Source organism: Acanthochromis polyacanthus, chromosome 4 (assembly GCF_021347895.1).
Source record: "Acanthochromis polyacanthus isolate Apoly-LR-REF ecotype Palm Island chromosome 4, KAUST_Apoly_ChrSc, whole genome shotgun sequence".
In the NCBI taxonomy this organism is placed as follows: Eukaryota; Metazoa; Chordata; class Actinopteri; family Pomacentridae; genus Acanthochromis; species Acanthochromis polyacanthus.
The window spans coordinates 37575545-37594885 of record NC_067116.1 but is presented as its reverse complement, the minus strand read 5'-3'; the positions used below and the strand labels follow the sequence as shown (position 1 = coordinate 37594885).

Below are 19341 nucleotides of genomic sequence, written 5' to 3'. Positions count from 1 at the left end.
TTACTGACACTGGAAGTCATTGTGGTCCTTAGGCTAATGCTAACCACTGATGTTGGAATTGATTTGCAACCGAGTTAAAATCTCATCTCCAGCTCTCCCTGAAGAACAAACAACCAATTTTGACTGCATTTTCAATCATTTTGATGCCCAGATTCGTTTTGCCTCGTGCTTTTTGCGTTTTGTTTTCCTCACTGCAAACTATTATTCATGCAGTTTGTTGCATCTGTATCCATTTTCTTTACATCACATTCCCCTCACGGCGTTGCTCCCTCTTTGCCCCACATTATTTTCCAACCTTGTAGTGTTTGCATGCCTGAGATTACCAGGAAGAATTTCAGCTAACCTCCTCCTTACACATCCCAATTTCAAAATCAGCTCCAATTTGAAAACACCTGAGTTTGGTTTACAACGCCTTAAATGATTTCCATCTAGTCTTGGATCCTCTAAGTCTCTGCTCTCCTGCAGACGGTGAAACGCCCTCGTACGATCCAGATCCCAGCAACCAACAGGCCGGCCCGAGCAGCCTCCCATTCCAACCTGCTGGATGTGGATCCTTCCAGACGATCCCGAGCAGCCTCCCATTCCAACCTGCTGGATGTGGATCCTTCCAGACGATCCCGAGCAGGTTCCCATTCCAACCTGCTGGATGCGGACCCTCCCAGACGAACACGACGTTACTCCGACGGCAGCGACAACCGAGACGACCGCTACCGTACTCGGAGCTCCTCACCGGGCCGCAATGGATACGGAAACACGCTGCCGCTGATGTCTTCGGGGTATAAGAAGCTGCCACGCAACGACTTCCCAGACAAACCCATCAAAACCACATTGGTTAAAAAGAGAATCACAGATGGTAGGACTTCAGAAGTAAACTAAGCTCAGAGTTTCAGTTTCTACACGTCAAAAAAAAAAAAAACTTGGATCTTTTCTTAAGTGCTGGTTTCCGTCAGGATTAATGCTGTGTTTCTTTTTCTGCAGAGTATGGACTGAAGCTGGGCAGTCAGATCTTTATCAAGCACATGACAGACACAGGTCTGGCGGCAAAAGAAGGAACGCTGCAGGAGGGAGATCTCATTCTCAAGGTGAACATTTGTACATTTTCTGTTACAAAAGCCTAGAAACTTTCAAAATCCATCATTTATATACAACGAAATATAATCCTCACGATGTGTTAATTGCTTTATTCTTGCGAGCAGATCAATGGCATGACGACGGAGAATCTGTCCCTGCTGGAGACAAAGCACCTGGTGGAGAAGAGTCGAGGCAAACTGACCATGACGGTGCTCAGGGACGACCGCAAGTTCCTGGTCAGCATCCCCGAGGTGGAGGACAGCGCCCCCAACAGCGAGGACGACCGTCGCAGAGACAGCAGCTCAGAGCTGGAGGGTAAGAAGTCCAGTTAGGGAGTTAAATGTTAAATGTAGAGCACAGGATTGGCTTAAAGTGATGGCCGCTCTTAAGTTAATGTTCGTGGAGCTTCATTCAGACATAAGAGCCAAAGTACAAATCAGTTTGTCATGATATCAGAATTGAACTACAGCTTTACTGTAGCCAACAGGATTCATGATATTATTGAGATATCTTTGGAAAAACTGAAAAAAGTGCAATTAACTTTTAGCTTGTCGAATTACACTGAAAATATGAACGGCTGAGAATAACCAAAGCATTGTTCATTCAGACATGAAGATGACACATCCAAGTGTCAACAGATTAATAGAAAGAGTGCAGATTTGAAAAGACGCAGGGAAAGATAGGGGAATAGTGGCATCAAGTATAGAAAACAAGAAACTGTACAAATCCCAGGTGAAAGATTTACTGTTATTTTGATGATTTAATTATTTCCTGTTTTATTATCAGACATTTCAGACATTGATGACGACGTCCCAACACACAGAGCATCGCGTCACCCAACCCGAGAGAAACGCACGCGCAGGTACAGACCTATAAATCTAGTCTCTTCGTCTATCTAGAGACAGAGAATAAATGGATGTGTTTTTGTGTTGCTTCCTTTGTCTTGAAACACTGAGGACATGTATTTATTCTCTTCCAGAACGAGAGCTGAACCTCCACCACCAGCCAAGTCCAGGGATTCATCACCTGTTCGCGCCACTTTGTCTCGACCTCCACCGAAAACCTACGCCCCTCGCAGAGGTCAGTCCACTTTTTTACCCACATTCACACATCCCATTATATTCAGACAAACCTTGACCGTGTCACAGCCTCTCTGGAAAAAACAAAGAAGTTAAACTGTAAATTGAGCTGAAATCCAAAATATGTGTCCACTGAAGCGATAAAAGCACTGTTATTGTCATTCTAACTGTTTATTATTGTCTCCTCAGCTCCGTCCGAATCAGAGTCCGACCACAGCGTCTCTCCTCCTCGTGTCAGGAAGAACAGTGCAGACAGAGACCCGTCCAGCAAATACAAGTCAGTTCACTTCTTTGTAGCTGTCAAACAGTGCATCTCACATGTACAGATAAAAACAAAACTCTAAATGAATATAAAACATTTCTAAAACAGTTGTGATTTTTAAATATTCAGGCGGCTAAAAAACGGTAACAGGTTTAACATATAGTGAAGGTTCCACAAAATCTTCTTTTTCTGGTCAGAAAAGCAGAGATTGTAATCGCTCTCCTGTTTTTAACACTGCAGCTCAACCCTAGTTTGTGTCTTTTGTTTGAGATGAACATAGTGGTTTCAGTTTTACTTTCTGTACATGAACCAGAGGTCAGATTCTATTATGAGAAAGCACTCTGTTTTCTTCTTTCTGTTTGAATCTTGTATTGACACAGATATTCTTTACATCTTAGTTTGACAGAATTATTTTGAATATTTAATAAAGGGTAAACGTACCACCTGAGTAATTCTTCCTACTTTCATTCCGGTTAGTTTCTGTAAATGCAGAGATTATTATGTCAGACATTAAAGTCTGTTGTTGTTCTTCCTGCAGACCTCTGTCAGGGATATCCGCCCTCCCCAACCCTCGATCTTCTCCCGTCGTCCCAACCTGGAACACATCTCGACCCACATCCTCGGCCTCACGCCCCCGAAGGCCCGTCTCAGACTCTGACTCGGATCGCAGCGCCTCCCCGCCTCAACGCAGAGAGAGTCCCCGACCGGACACCCGATACAAGTATGAACACGGCTTGTTTTTTTTGTTTGTTTGTTTTTTATTCCGACGTTATCATACACAGTGTGCAGCTGGAAACGATAGAAAGCAGAATCTTTTCGCTTCAGTCCCACTTCTATACCCAACCAACCATCTGGCCATATTTGCCTTCTCTGTCTCCTTTCTGCAGAGTTCTTCCTGATCTTCCTGCTGCAGGGTTGAAATCTTCTCCAATCACGGTTCGCCAGGAGCCACCGAGGAGGGTCAACTCGCCCGTCAGAGTCCCACCTCCAGGTCAGCACACACTCACATACATAACAGTCCAACTTTCTTCTACGTCCCGGATGTTTCCTGTCACCTCCTACCTGACAGTGTTTGCTTAACGTTTTGAATGTTTGGTGATGAGCAGGTGTCACCAGTCTAACAAACTTGAACCCAGAGCAGAACATTCTGGCTAATAGATTTTTTTTGTTTGTTTTTTTGGTACAGAGTATTGTTTCTTATAATTTAATGTATTTATTTAGTTTATTTATTATTACTACTACTACAATTATTATTATTATTATTTTTACATTTTTTTTTTTTATAGTTTTGCCCTCAGTTTCCTTTTACTCTACAAGTTCTTTTTCCTTAATTTGATATTTTTGGTGCTTTTCTTTCTTTCTTTCTTTCTTTCTTTCTTTCTTTCTTTCTCCTTATCTTTATTTAGTTTAATTCTGTTTCTCCACATTTGCTTGTGTGGTCTTTTCAAAATAAAACTATTTCTCTGTGTTTAGCTAACTATCCTTCTGTGTCGTCCTTTTTTTAGGACTGTCTTTAAAGCTCTTTTCAATCTCTGTTTTTTTTTTTGAAGGTGCTGTATAAATAAAGATTTTTTTATTGTTATTATATACAGCAGTTTTACTATGATTTGATGTGGTGACACATGTAGAGATAGCGAAGTGAGACGCTGACAATTATCTGACTGTAGTTGTAGCTCTGCCAACAAACAGTTCATCTGAAATATATAAACATATCGCATTGGAAGGATCAGAAAATAACGTTGCTGAAAAAAGATGAATTGCTTCTGCCGCTCAGTCAAAAGTGCATTTGCTGCAGCATTAAATCTGCAACAGTTTTCCATTTTTTTTCTAACTGTGGTTGTTTTCTGTTTTCTCTCAGATTCTGATTCGGACTCGGACAGCGTGTCGGGGCCTCCTCAAAGGCACACCACCTCCTACAGTCCGGAGTCTCTCAGCAGATACAGGTACAGATGAAGGTCCACCCAAACCCCCTACCCGAACCCTCAACAAGATCACGGACCGGAAACTGAGCAGGCTGCGCGACTCTCCCATCTTTAACTTTAAAAACATCATGTTTTTATTTGTATTTTAACCCTTTCTCATTTATGATTTTTATTGATTTACTCATTTTTGTGCTTTAACTCATTTCATAGCCTTTTATTTTTTATTTTTTTGCTTTATTTGTGTCTTTGACTGTATACCAAGTGTGTTGCATTTTGTTAATTAATGAAATAAAAGTAACTTTCACTGAACATGTCCCTCTCCTGTATGTGGCTAAGTGTTGATTAAACAGAGGACACTTCTCGCTGAAGCAGCAACACTCTAATCAGACATCTGTAGAATATAGATCCAAATTAATCCATCAGTTCTTGGCAATCTGCTTGTTTAAAAGTCACAGTATCAAGAATGGAGTAGCTACACTCACTAAAAATGATTGCTTTTGATCGGTCACAAAGCCGTCAAAGAGAAGCTTCCCTCACAGATCAGAAGGTGAATATTCAACATCCTCTCATCAATAATCATCAAATTAGCCACTGGTCCCCCTTCGCCAAATGTAACTGAGACTTGTTGTCTTCCTCCTCCCTCACTCCCGCCTCCCTCTCTTCTCTTCCAGAGTTCTTCCAGCTGTTTCTCTGCAGCCGACGGTGGAGCCGCCGAGGTGGAGCAAATCTAACGAACTGCCGCAGAGAGGTCTGTTTGCACAATATTAGCTGACATCATGTTTCGCATCTCAAATCTAAAGCACGTTTTAGGCTTGAGATGTTCGGTGTTAAACTGTTAATGTTTCTGTGGGACTTTTCTGAGTAATGTCCTGTTTTATTGACCTCCACAGCTCAATCTGACTCTGAATCAGAGGCCAGTTATGCATCTGTACCTCGACAGCAGTCTACAGACAACGGAAACTCCAACACAGCCAAAAATAGATACAGGTGACACCTTTTTTTTATTTTGATGGCCTGATGTTAACAGTATTTCTCTCAACAGACATTTTTTATGTCGTATGTGCTCGGTTTCATATTGACAAGATTCACAATTCATTCCTCTCAATACACAACCTGAAAACAAACCCTAAACTTTTCCAACAGCCGAACTTTAACATCGGCCTGAACTATTGACTGTAATCCTGCAGTCTACTGATGATGGTAACCTGAACAAGTGCTCAGTCTGAACATGGGCAGTTCATATAAGAACCTTACAGCCTGTTAAATATTTGCAATAATTGATCCTAAAGACCCCAATTGAGGGTTTCCCTTTCCTTCATTGTGTTATGCATCAGCTTTTTTTTTTTTTTTGCATGTTAAAAAGTCCACAAATTTTCAAAGCCCCAAAGGGAGCAGAGAGAATTCCCCTGCAAAGATATGACAAGGAGAAGCCAGAATGTATGTTGCTATTTTTTAAAAGATTTGTTGGTTGCAAAAAGAATTGAGGTCTCTTTGTTTTAACACACAGCTCCTTACCTTCCTGAAACTCCTCATTTGAAGTAAAGCTTTTCTTCTGTTAATTTACCCTCACTCAGACCAGTCGAGGCAGATGACCGCTCTCCCTAAACTGGTTCAGCCAGATTCCTTCCTGTTAATAGGGAGGTTTTTTTCTTTCCACTGTCCTCAAAGAGCTGCCTAAAGGGAATTATTTGGGTTTCTTTTTGTAGTAAAATAATGCTGCTCCCTACCTGCATGACACTCCTCATTTGAAGTCCGTTACTTTGCCCTCACTCAGACCAGTTGAGGCAGATGGCTGCCCTCCCTGAGCCTGGTTCTACCGGGTGTTTCTTCCTGCTAAAAGATAGTTTCTTCCTCTTGCTGTTGCCCAACAGCTAATTCACAGACAATTTTCTCATCTTGTTTGGCTCCTCTCTAAAATATATTACTGTAGGGTCTTCACCTTACTATGTAAAGTTCCCTAAGATGAGTACCATGAATCAAACTGAACTGCAAGGAGCTGTATTTGTTTATATCAGCATGCAGCACATTTCCATATCATCTGCTTAGGAACACTCAAACAAAGAATGACCCGTTTTCATGCAGCCCACCATTATTTCCTTAACAAAACCATTTTTCTTATACATATAGATCTGACATTACAGTACAGAACCAGTATTACCTCATTTTAGTATGGCTGGCGGACCAATTAAAGCAACTGGGATTTTCAGTAGTAAAAATAGTGTTTCAGATGAGAAGTGGTGCTGCAGTAATGTACAATATGAGGAGAAATGATGTGTTTTAGGACATTAAAGCATGTAACCATTCCAAAACTGCGTAATGTGGGTTCTTTAAATACCTGTCACTGTATAGAGTCAATATGTAGGCTGTTCTGGTTAGTTGGTTTGTCAGTGAGGTAATGTTAGGAATCTCAGACCGATATTGGTGATGCTAAATAGCTGTGTTAATAAAAAAAAAAGTGGTTATTAACAGACTCATAAATTTAGCAGTTTGGCTTTTAGTGCGTTAACATTAAAAGTCTCTCATAAAAAGGTTCACAGTAACATTTCATGCAATGAAAATGATGATGCTGAAAACAATGTAAAAGCTGCAACTGTGTAAAGATTTAATCAGAATCTCCATCAGTGGACACATTTTGAATAAAACGGGATTGTCTCTTACTTTCGAAATGCACCTTTAAGTTTCTGCTTGGCTGTGCAGAGGATGTCTGACTGGTTCATCTGCTTATCTCCTGCACACGACACACACAAGTGTCTGTCTTGTTGAACGACGCTCTGCACTCGGTCGTGCACATGACACGACTTCCTGCAAAGATTGCATCACAAGATGTTTCGGCTGCTGACGTGCAAAAACAACATGAGACTTTTGACATGACTGGTTGCTGTGTGACAAGAAAATGAATGTAACAAGACGACAAGAGATTACTGGTTAATGATGATGTGTTTTTTTATCCTCCTTAAGAGTCCTACCTGAGAAATCCACCTCAGTCCCTGTAAAGCAGGAGCCTCCTCGTCGTGCTCCATCTCCCGTCAGACCTCCTCCTGATGGTCAGTTTACTGTTTCACACTCTCTCATCCTTTCCTGGTCTGTCTTGTAGATTAGAGCATTATTTATTAGAGCAGAAATCCCAGAATAACTCCTGAAAAGTGTGTCTTTCTCTTGATTTCATTCAGATTCTTCAGATTCAGATCAGCTTTCACATCTCAGAAGGTCTGGAAGCTCTGAGCGGGAGGACAGCCGGCCCCGGTACAGCAGAGTGATATTATTCACCTCATTACACAAAGAAATGAACATTAAGCAGCATTTCCATTAGCATTTTAAGTGTTGTAAATGCTCTGTGAGTCCGACACTGCAATGATTAATCAATTAGTTTTCAGCTATTATCTCTGTGAACCAAAATCTACTGACAGGTTTTAAATTATCTGCTTTTCAACTTTCTGATGGTTCCTAAACTTTACCAAATCTTGACATTTAAACAAAATCACTTTATTCTACATGTTTCATTTAAAAATTCGCCAAAATTGCACAGTTTGTTCAAACCAGATTCTGTCAAAAAATAAGAATTCAGCACTCCTCGGTGCAATCAGGAAGACATAGGTGACTCAGCTGTAGCTCACTGTGAAATAAAGAAAATTCAGGGACTTTGTAGCTGAGCTGGGCTGAACTGCAGGCAGTGTTGACGCGGAGCAGATAAGTTACAACAAAATAAAAATAAAAATGGTAAAATATGTATAGCTATGCTGAAGGAGCCTCCATTTTTTTTGAAGTGTTGGTAACATCAGTGGGCAATTTAGAAAATGCAGTAAATATTGATTTAGTTTATTCTTCATGTTTTTGTAAAAAAAAAAAAAAAAAGAATAATCAAAGGAATTCAACTTCAGATTTTCATTTTTATGATTTATTGGATTATAACTGCACCATACTACAAAAAAGATATTTTGGAGTCTCTCTACTTCTTGCCAGGGTTGTTCTGTTTCCAAAGAAGTGCAGGACTTTATATTACTGTGAAAAATGAGTCCATAGTGAGGATAAATGTGAAAGAGCCACAAAAAACACCCAGAAACTGTTTGGACTTAAATAATCAGCAGCTGGTTTGAGTATTTCTTAAGAGAAAAAATGTCAAAATTCTCAGATTCTTGCTTTTTAAATTAGATAATTTTGTGGTTTCTTTGCCCTTCTGTGACAGCAAACTCATTATGTTTGGGTTGTGAACAAAACACCGTCTCAGACTAGTTTTCTGACACAACTAATTGATTAATTGAGAAAATAATCAATAGTGAAAATGATAACTACTTGCACCACAGTATAAGACTCATACCAGTGATTGTTTTCTCCACTTTCAGTGCTCCTCGGGCTCCTAATGGAACCGGCACCCTCAGGTCTGGGATTTCAGTGAAGAACAACCCGCCAGTCTACAGTAAGGATCAGGACAATCCATCTAATCAGCAACAAATAAGTTATTGAATCGTTCGAAGGATTCCAGTTTTGCTGTTTGAGGAATTTATCAAGTAAAAATGTCAAACTTTTGGTCGTTAGTTTCACACTGAAGCTAAATGTAGAATAATTATGAAGATTTAGAGCTTTGCTGTAAGCTGAGTTTATTTATTTTGTGCTTTTTTGACAGTTTTGAACTTTTTATAGGTTCAGTTAATAAGTTATTATTCACATTTCTGTGTCTCCTCCAGGCAAGCCTACAGAGGAGCCCATCTATTCTCTACCTCCAGACTCCTACCCTTCATCTAATCCGGGGTGAGTGTCTGGCTCTAAATATTGCACATTCAGAACAGCAGTAATCTGATTTCCTCCCCGTCTCTTTCAGGTACAGCTCAGACGTTCACACAGTGTCGTTCATTAAAGAGCGCAGCATCGGGCTGAGGCTCGTCGGAGGAAACGATGTTGGGATTTTTGTTGGTGGAGTTCAGCCGAACAGTCCGGCGTACGAGCAGGGGATGAAGGACGGAGACCAGATCCTGCAGGTGGCCAAACTTTGTTTTACACCTTGTCTTAGTTAATTATCATCTCTTAGATTAAGAGTAATGAAGAAATACTGTGAATGTTGATTTCAGCTATCATAAATCAGGGGTGTACAGCAAAGAAACTTAGACTTTCTTAGCTCAACAAAACCCAAAACCACAATTATAGATAATGGAAGGTTGTCAATTTCTTTTTGTGAACCAGGTTTCTGAGATGTTTGACACATCATTTAACAACATCCAAAAAAATCCTAAAACTATCTAAAAATGATTCCATTTAAATCAGTAAAAGTTTTAATATGAACATGCGGGGGGAAAAAAATCAACCAAAATCCAGTGAAAATTCCTGAATGTTCTTAAAGAAACATTTTTTTAACATTTCTTTTTTTCCCACCAAAAAAAATTCAAAATATTTCCCAAAAATATTGAAAATGTGGAAGTTTTCGCTGTGAAAATACATATTTTTTTTCCCCACATTTTTAAACTTTAAAATGGGTCAATTTGACCAGCAGGATGACACGAGAGTTCACTTTTTTTCTGAACAAATTGGGCTAAGTGTGCACTGCCTACTTCAGTTAAGAGGAACAACTTGTTCGAAGGGAAACAAATGAACCACATAAAGAAGTATTAGAGCAAGAAGTCCCATTAATGCAAGACAAGAGAAGATTGCTTTTAATAAATTAACTTTCTAGTTGAGCCTTTTAGTCACCACAAGTTATCTTCTGTGTCAAATGACACATCTTCAGCTTGATTTGTTGACAGTCGACTCACTTAGATAAACTGATTTATTTAGTTTTTTATGGCTGAAGTTTCACCACATCAGAACAGGATCTGTATTTGTAATCCAAACAGATTGTGTTTTTACAATTTTTATATATTTTGAAAGCAAGCTGGCTTGAATCTCAGTAAGATGTATAGTATATGCCATATGTGTAATATTGTGTCTCTATTTTTTGTTGCTCAGGTCAATAAAGTAGAGTTTGGTCATTTCACACGAGAAGAAGCTGCCAACTTTCTCCTCAACATCAAGACAGGAGAACCAGTAGAAATCTGCACACAGAACAAGATGGACCGTAAGTGTAAAACCGAGCTGATCGTAGGCTAACTTGTTTCTTTGAGTCCTGAATGGTGAGAGAACACATCAGTCCTAACTCTGGCTGTCCGTAGTTTATAAGAAGATCACCAAGTCCAACCTGGGGGACAACTTCTACATCCGAACCCACTTTGATCACGAGCCGGACGGCCCCATCGGTCTGGCCTTCACCAGAGGAGAAGTGTTCAGGGTGGTGGACACGATGCACCGCGGGAAGATTGGCAACTGGCTGGCTATTCGCATGGGCAACGACCTGCACGAGATGGACAAAGGCACCATCCCCAACCAGGCCAGGTGAGGAAGGAGGACACGGAGGTTTGGATTTCTAGTTAAACCAAGAACCAGGGTTCAGCTATTCTGTCTCCTGCAGGGCTGAGAAGCTGGCCAGCCTCGAGCAGGCTCAGCGAGGGACTGGAGAGAGGCAGGTGTCTGGACCGAGAGCCGAGTTCTGGAAACTACGGGGGCTCAGAGGGAACAAAAAGAATGAGAAAAACACCCGGAGGTCTCGTGATGATCTGCTGCAGCTCACCATCCAGGGCAAATTCCCGGCTTATGAGAGAGTCCTGCTCAGAGAAGGTTTTTCATCCTCACACAGTTTTGTCTCATGAGGAAAATCCACAGCTAGTTGAACACGTTTTAACCCAGTCGATGTGTTTGTTTCTCCAGCTAATTTCAAACGGCCCATCGTCATCCTGGGTCCTCTCAATGACATCGCCATGGAGAAGCTGGCCAGAGAGATGCCCGATGAATACGAGGTGGCAGGTTGGTTTCCTCTTTTTTTTTTTTTCCTGTTGTTTTATGAGTTGCATGAACGTACTTCCTCGTCTTTGTCACCCTTTTTTTCCTGATCTATTATTATCATAAAACATTTCTTTCTTTCCTGTTGTGCCGCTGCAGACATGGTCCCTCGCAGTGGAGGAGGAGACAGCGGCTCCACTGTTATTAAACTGGACACTGTGAGGAGAATAGCAGAGAAGGTGAGCAGACGAACGTCCAGTTAGCAAGAAGAAGCAATTTATATGGAGCCACATTTACACAAACAACTTGATAGCCTTTTTTTTTTTTGCTTCTGTCTCATTTTTGCTCACTGTAGGCTCATTTTCACTGCAACATAAAGTCCTGCACCTCTGTGGAAACAGAACAACCATGAATAAAAGTAGATAAAAGTCATAAATGTCTTTTGTGCCATTTGATACAGCTATAGTGCTTTAAATAATAACAAAGAAAAATGCAATTTTTTTGTGAATGTTCTTCGGAAACATTTTTAGCATTTCTTTTTTCCCACCAAAAAATGTCCAAAAATTTCCCGAAAATGTGGACATCAGAAGTTTCTATGTCAAAATATATATATTTTTCCACATTTTCAAACTTTAAAACGGGTCAGTTTTGACCTGCAGGGCAACATGAGGGTTAAATACATGTAAAGACCTATATTCAGCAAAATCCTGCAATATAGCAAAAAATCCAAAATACCAAATCCAATTTTAAAAAATCTGCGATACAGTGAGACTGCAAAAAAGAACTGTGATATGGCGAGTGGCCACTGTATCACAGTTTTAAGTTGAGATTTGTATATTATTCCCAACACAGATGACGGTTTTCAATGATTATTTCTCTAATAAATGGTATATTTTTTTGATTAAAAATAAATAAATAACTTCATTGTCAAACCTGCCGGTAGGTTTTGGGTTTCAGAAGGTTAACAACGTAAAAATCTGTGTCCTTTCTGAGCGTTCTCATCATTTCCTCTTTGACTGAGTTTGTATCATCTCTCCTTCCAGGACAAGCACCCTCTGCTGGACATCACTCCCACTGCAGTGGAGAGGCTGAACTACATCCAGTACCACCCCATGGTGCTGTTCTTAGACCCTCACAGCCGCAAGGACGTCAAGGCCATGAGGCAGCGCTACAGCCCCAACTCCAGCAAGAGCTCCAGACGCCTTTACGCTCAGGCCCTGAAGATGAGGAAACACTGCAGCCATCTTTTCTCAGGTTATCATCATGTTACATTAGAAAATGCATGAGAACTGTAACAGCACTGGGGTTAAGGAAGTTTACATTTTCCCTGTGTGTTCTTGACAGACGGATTTTGTCATTTCATGCTGCTTCACAGTATTCCTCCTGACTTTCTTTGCAGCTCGTGTCGACCTGCAGCCCGGCTCCAACGTCTGGTACGATGCTCTGAAGGAGAAGATTCGCCACCAGCAGTCCAAACCTGTCTGGGTGTCTGAAGTCACGGTACGACACACAACTGCTATTCACTCACCTCAGCATTTACGTTTAATCTCTTTTCACACAGACTTTGTTCCGTGTTAAGCATATGGTTGCTCAGAGGGCTGAAAGATTCGGAGAAAACGTCTGTGATTTTCCCGACAGATATTTGGAATTTCACGGTTCAGTATTTACTGTGGAGTAGATTTAAAACGTGATGGAGTTTTATGACCACATGAGATACCATCAGAAGTGTGATTGTCACACAGCTAGGATGACACAAATTAGTCAAACCGCTGACATGAGAGTTTAAATTAAGACCTGCAAAAAGCACCACATGTGGCTATTAGGTAACATCACTGAGGTTATGTCAGTGGAACCACAGCATGCATGTCTGCACCACGGAGCGTGCATTCATCAATGTGCCGCATAAACACTCTCAGAAAGTTTCAATCTGCTTGAATCGAATAAAGCCAAATAAAACCAGAAATTTTATATATCCTAAGCTGCAGTCTTTAGGATTTTGTGACTCCATTTTTACAAATTGTGATACATTTTTCAGCCCAAGGTACAATCTAATGAAAAGGATTCAAAGGAGTAAACTTTTGATATTTAGATTTACAGCCTTGCATTTATTAAATCAGTTTAACCCTCATGTCATCCTGCGGGTCAAAACTGACCCGTTTTAAAGTTTGAAAATGTGTGGAAAAAAATCTGTTTTCGCAGTGAAACTTCTGATGTCTTTTCTACACTTTTGGGGAATCTTTGAACATTTTTTGGTGGAAAAAAAGAAATGTTAAAAAATGTTTTTTAAGAACATTCACAAAAAAATCAACCAAAAACTAGCAAATTTTGGTTGATTTTTTTGTGAATGATCTTAAAGAAAATATTAGAAGTTTTACTGATATGTGTGTAATCACTTTAGATATTTTTTAGAATTTTTTGGAAGATTTTTACTCATTTTTTGAAAATATTTACAAGAATTTTTGTGCCCAATTTTGGAATTTAAAAAAAAAAACCTTTAAAGGAAACTTTTAAGGAATTATTGGAGTTTTCTTCCTGAAGGTTTTGCAAATTTTCAGAAATTTGTGGAACTTTTTTGCTGATTTTTGAGATTTTTTTCAGACAAGAAAATGCATTTTGGTGCCTGTAAATGAAGACAACAGGAGGGTTAAAAACTATGTGATAAATGCATCATGCTTTTAAAACTGCCCACAGATTTTGGAGTTCAGAGGTTTTAAAGATGTGTACTTTGAGGAAAAAAAATGCCTTTTAGCTACTCAGTAAGTCTGTGTAATTTCTTTTTCTTTGCAGTTGGAGAGCGGTGGAGAACAGGACTTGGACGCTCTGGATCAAACCCAGTCTGACTACCTCAGCGCCGCGAGCGACCTGGAGGACACCGACGGAGAGGCGTTCACGGACGGAGAGGTGTACACCGACAACGAGGACCTGGACGAGGCTTACCCCGGTCAGGACGCAGCCAGGATCCCAAGAAGCTCCAGGGCGGCCGGAGCTGCTTTGGCCCGATCGTCAGAACCGGCCTTCGAGCGCGAGAGCCCCACGATGGAGGTCGAGACTCGATCTGACACGCACTCGCTCAGAGAAGTCCCGCCGCTGATGCACGTCCCTGAGCCCCGGACGCTTCGCCGGAACCAGTACAGCCCACCGCACAGCCCCGCCGAGGAAGACCCGTCCCATCGCAGCTTTACAGACTCGGACTTCAGCGCTCTGGATGTAGTCGCTCCCACCACTCCGTCAGACGGACCTCCAGACTTTGTAGCTCCTGATCCGTCCACTCGATACTCCCTGAGCGAGCCTTCGTATGCAGACGTGCAGCCAGAGAGCTCAGAACCTGCCAGTCTGTCCACCATCGAGGAGAAACTGCAGCAGGTTTGTTTGTGCTCTCAATAAAGTGCCACTGTATATTTGAAGCAGATTTATCTCCAAGAAGTTTCTGGGCATTTTTTTACCCACCGTGGGCTCATTTTTAAACTGCTGTAGCTCCGTGGGAACAGCAGAACCGTGGATAAAAGTAGAGAGAACTCAGAAATGCATTTTGTGCAGTATGACACAACTACACACGTGGACAAAATTGTTGGTACCCCTCAGTTAATGAAGGAAAAACCCACAATTGTCACTGAAATCACTTGAAACTCACAAAAGTAACAATAAATAAAAAATTATTGAAAATTAAATAATCAAAAACAGCCATTACTTTTGAATTGTTGATTAACATAATTATTTAAAAAAAAACAAACTAATGAAACAGGCCTGGACAAAAATGATGGTACCTCTATAAAAGATTGAAAACTATTTGACCAGAGTGACATGATTAACTCAGGTGTGTCATTTAATGGACATCACAGGTGTTTCCAAACTCATAATCAGTCAGTCTGCCTATTTAAAGGGAGACAAGTAGTCACCCTGCTGTTTGGTGAAAAGGTGTGTACCACACTGAACATGGACAACAGAAAGCGAAGGAGAGAATTGTCCCAGGACATCCGAAAAAAAATTATAGACAAACATCTTAAAGGTAAAGGCTATAAGACCATCTCTAAACAGCTTGAAGTTCCTGTGACAACAGTGGCTCATATTATTCAGAAGTTCAAGACCCACGGGACAGTAGCCAACCTCCCTGGACGTGGCCGCAAGAGGAAAATTGATGACAAATTGAAGAGACGGATCGTTGAAATTGTATCCAAAGAGCCCAGAGCAACCTCCAAAGAAATTAAAGGTGAACTCCAAGGCCAAGGTACATCAGTGTCAGATCGCACCATTCGTCGTTGTTTGAGCCAAAGTGGACTTCATGGGAGATGACCAAGGAGGACACCACTGCTGAAAAAAACTCATAAAAAAGCGAGACTGGAATTTGCAAAAATGCATGTTGACAAGCCACAAAGCTTCTGGGAGAATGTCCTTTGGACAGATGAGACCAAACTGGAGCTTTTTGGTAAGGCACATCAACTCTATGTTCATAGACTCAAAAACCAAGCATACGAAGAAAAGAACACTGTCCCTACGGTGAAACATGGAGGAGGCTCAGTAATGTTTTGGGGCTGCTTTGCTGCATCTGGCACAGGGTGTCTTGAAAGTGTGCAAGGTACGATGAAATCTGAAGACTATCAAGGCATTCTGGAGAGAAATGTGCTGCCGAGTGTCAGAAAGCTTGGTCTCAGTCGCAGGTCATGGGTCTTCCAACAGGACAACCATCCAAAACACACAGCCAAAAACACCCAAGAATGGCTGAGAGAAAAGCGTTGGACTATTCTAAAGTGGCCTTCTACGAGCCCAGATCTGAATCCCATTGAACATATGTGGAAGGAGCTGAAACATGCCATTTGGAGAAGACACCCATCAAACCTGAGACAACTGGAGCTGTTTGCTCATGAGGAGTGGGCTAAAATACCTGTTGACAGCTGCAGAACGCTCATTGACAAATACAGAAATCATTTAATTGCAGTGATTGCCTCAAAAGGTTGTGCAGCAAAATATTAAGTTATGGGTACCATCATTTTTGTCCAGCCCTATTTCATTAGTTTGTTTTTTTAAATAATTATGTTAATCAACAATTCAAAAGTGATGGCTGATTTTGATTATTTAATTTTCAATAAATTTTTATTTATTGTTACTTTTGTGAGTTTCAAGTGATTTCAGTGAGAATTGTGGGTTTTTCCTTCTTTAACTGAGGGGTACCAACAATTTTGTCCACGTGTGTATAATGCCATAAATCATAAGAAAAAGGAGGGAAAATTTAATTTATCTGAATATTTGTTATTAAATGCTAAAAACTTGGAATCACCTTGTACAGCATTTTTCCAGTTTCTGCAGGTTTGACTAATACTGAAATAAAAAGATTGTGGTTGTACGTATCATAGAGATTTTACTATTTTCCTTTTACTTTCATTTCAGCCAAAATATACCTGGATTTTTGTCATGTATCTGTTGCTTGCAGCTAAGTTACTTTTATCTTCACATTTGTGTCGAGGAGTGCAGATTTTTTTTTTTTTTTTTTTAACAGAATCTGGCTCATGCAAACACTTTTTTTCCCCCAATTTTTTCAAATGAGATACAAAGAATAAATTGACTTTAAAACATCACAGTTTCAAGCTTAGATTTGGTCACAGATGAGTAGTTCAAAGACTGTCGGAAAGCTGAAAATTTAGTGAATTTTTCTGTTTTTGCCGTTTCTGTCTTCGATAAATGATGTAATTTTGCTGATATTTTTGGAGACGTTGTGCCTTTAAAATATTTCAGGAGATTGTAGAATTCAGAGGGTTCAAAGATATCTGCTTTAGTCTCTCATTGGGCAAAACTGCCAACAATTTTGGTATAATTTTGATAAAATGATAGATAAAATGCAAAAGAAGAATAAACGGACATTACAATAAATTTTAAGCAACAATCTGTAAAATATTGCCAGAAGAAATTAGTGCCAGTCCCCCTCAGTGTTTTTTTCTGTCTGAAGTTGTTGCATCACATCCTTCAACGAGGTTCAGTGAGTTGGTGGCTTCATCTGCTTCCTGTTTTAGAAGAATCGGTCTAACAAAGTCACAGAAATGATTAACCTCTGTTGGCTGTGTGACATCTCTACATCTGAAACTTTAGCACCTTAACAGCCACGGTTGAATCTGGTCTGAGTGCTATCCTGAAAGGTTTCAGTTTGAAACGTTGCAGTCTACGTGATCTTTTAAATTACAGTAAACCACATCTGGTAGATACGGAAAAAAACGTTAATGTAATGACACAAGCTGCTGAATTCAAATGAAACTCTACTGAATTTGTTGTTTGACCTTTTTTGTTTGATTCTTCTGCCTAAAATGGTGCGTTCACATTAGCATTTCAACACAATAATCTGACTTTTACTAAGCTTATGTCTGTAACTTGACTGTAGATTTGTCCCATCTAACTTTGGAAAAGATTAAATTCATTTTAGACCTCGCAATTAAATCACCATAGAATCTACAATGTTTCACACTGTGTGTAATATGAATTTTATTGTAAAGAATTATCAGAAATCCTTGTTTAAAATGCTTTTTTCTTCTGCTACAGGCTCGTTCAGCAGAACCACAGGCACAAGCTGAAACAAAGAAAGCCCCTCAGTTCATCGTGTAAGTCTTCTTTGGCCTTCTGGGATTCACAAAGTCAACTTTTGTGCTCATTTTGAATCCTGTTTGCTTTTCTCCAACAGCTTAGCACATCACCACCAAGCAGTCCAGTTCAGACGGACGCAGATCCGTGGCAGCGACAGCTCCGACGATGACGACGACGATGAAGATGAGGACGAGGACATTGAATGGGGTCCCGCAACTGAACTGTAGACTCACACAGAAGATGAACGCTGCTGACATCTGATCTAACGAGGAAACGGGTTCACTCCCACAATGACCTCTTGTTTCGTGGATTGTTTTTTAATGTCTGTTCAGGTGAGGGATTGTGGAGATGATTCAAGATTACTGCAACCTTCAGTGACGACTTCAAGTTTTGACATCGTAAAAAAGGTTCCCAGATGAATGTTCAGATCAAAGTGCCTGATTTATTTTCAGATTTTTTTATTTAAAATACCCACATGAAACAAATCAGTTTGCCCTTTGTTATTGCTGCTGTAATCAACACTACTCAGCCTCAATATTAAACTCATATTTTGAAATTAAATGCTTTTAAATGTTCTGCTGAGGAACTTTGGTTCCTGGCAACACTCACTCCCAGACAACAGCGCCTTCCCTCAGCAGGACAATGCACTCCAAATGCCGTAAAAAACTACTCAGGAAAGCTCGAGGAACACGACAGAGATAACTCCAATGTGGCTGAGCATCTGTGGCCAACCTCATTCACAGAGGAAGGATCTGAGAAAAGGTTTGGCTGCATGAAGGGGATCTACAAAATATCTGACAGGTGGTTTTAATGTTGTGGCTGACTACTGTACAATGTCTTAGATGTTTTATTAGAAATTATGTTATATTGTCGATATTTGGATGTTGCTTTAACTTTTTCTACATTAAAATGTTTTTTTCTGATTTCAAATTGTGTGTTTAATGATGCAAAGACGACAAACGCGTCTTTTGTACATATATTTAGTAATATAAACAACTAAATTGCAATTAAATGTGACGTATCCAAAACTTCCATCCAGTTTTGTGACCTCTCTGTGTACAGAACCTCTTTTAAAAATTTTAAACATATGAATGAATGTATTGCTCACACTTTGCATATTCATAAATAGTAAGTAATCCTTAGTTCATCGGCAGAGGAGACAAATGTAGAAACATGACTTTAATTTGGCACTCTCCATTTAAATGATAGCTTCAGTTTAAAGTAGTTCTGTGTCAGTCTGGTCAGTGGCTGACAGGATGGAGGCAGAATCACAACTCTCACCTTTAAAGGAAAGGAATTAAATTTTTGTTTGTTTTGGGTTTAAAGATAGCAACAAGCAGGCTTCAAATTTAAACTTCTGTCCTGACATGATGGAACTTCACCAATATCAGCAACTTCTCCCAATGTCACTGTATGCACCGTCATACAGTGACATTAAAGGCTTTGATTTGAACTTATAGTCATAATAATAATAAAACCACATCAACTCAGAGCGATGTTCCTTTTCCCTCCGAATACAACATCTCAGTAAACATTAGGAAGTACATTTTTACAATCAGCATCAAATGTCATGTCTAATTATCCACTGTTCTCAAACTTTCTTCCTGACATGTAAATCAGTGTGAACTCGTCTTGGAGGATC

The 19341-nt window shown here is 40.1% G+C and overlaps 1 protein-coding gene across 3 annotated transcripts in view; it reads left to right on the top strand.

The window, feature by feature from the left end:
- The window catches only part of tjp3 (tight junction protein 3), a 33059-nt gene extending 14326 nt beyond the window's left edge, over positions 1–18733 (top strand). For all 3 annotated transcript variants that reach the window (XM_022192124.2, XM_022192105.2, XM_022192113.2), the window contains exons 5-30: positions 466–853; positions 979–1082; positions 1197–1386; positions 1858–1933; positions 2051–2151; positions 2340–2427; positions 2951–3133; positions 3300–3403; positions 4271–4355; positions 5006–5082; positions 5225–5321; positions 7293–7378; positions 7505–7577; positions 8675–8748; positions 9017–9080; positions 9151–9307; positions 10269–10377; positions 10472–10691; positions 10768–10973; positions 11064–11159; positions 11295–11374; positions 12179–12389; positions 12535–12635; positions 13923–14498; positions 17658–17716; positions 17797–18733. In XM_022192124.2, coding sequence (XP_022047816.2) covers positions 466–853; positions 979–1082; positions 1197–1386; positions 1858–1933; positions 2051–2151; positions 2340–2427; positions 2951–3133; positions 3300–3403; positions 4271–4355; positions 5006–5082; positions 5225–5321; positions 7293–7378; positions 7505–7577; positions 8675–8748; positions 9017–9080; positions 9151–9307; positions 10269–10377; positions 10472–10691; positions 10768–10973; positions 11064–11159; positions 11295–11374; positions 12179–12389; positions 12535–12635; positions 13923–14498; positions 17658–17716; positions 17797–17926 — 3735 coding nt within the window. In that variant the 3' untranslated portion in view covers positions 17927–18733. The remainder of the gene's footprint in view (positions 1–465; positions 854–978; positions 1083–1196; positions 1387–1857; positions 1934–2050; positions 2152–2339; positions 2428–2950; positions 3134–3299; positions 3404–4270; positions 4356–5005; positions 5083–5224; positions 5322–7292; positions 7379–7504; positions 7578–8674; positions 8749–9016; positions 9081–9150; positions 9308–10268; positions 10378–10471; positions 10692–10767; positions 10974–11063; positions 11160–11294; positions 11375–12178; positions 12390–12534; positions 12636–13922; positions 14499–17657; positions 17717–17796) is intronic.
- The last annotated feature ends 608 nt before the right edge of the window (positions 18734–19341 follow it).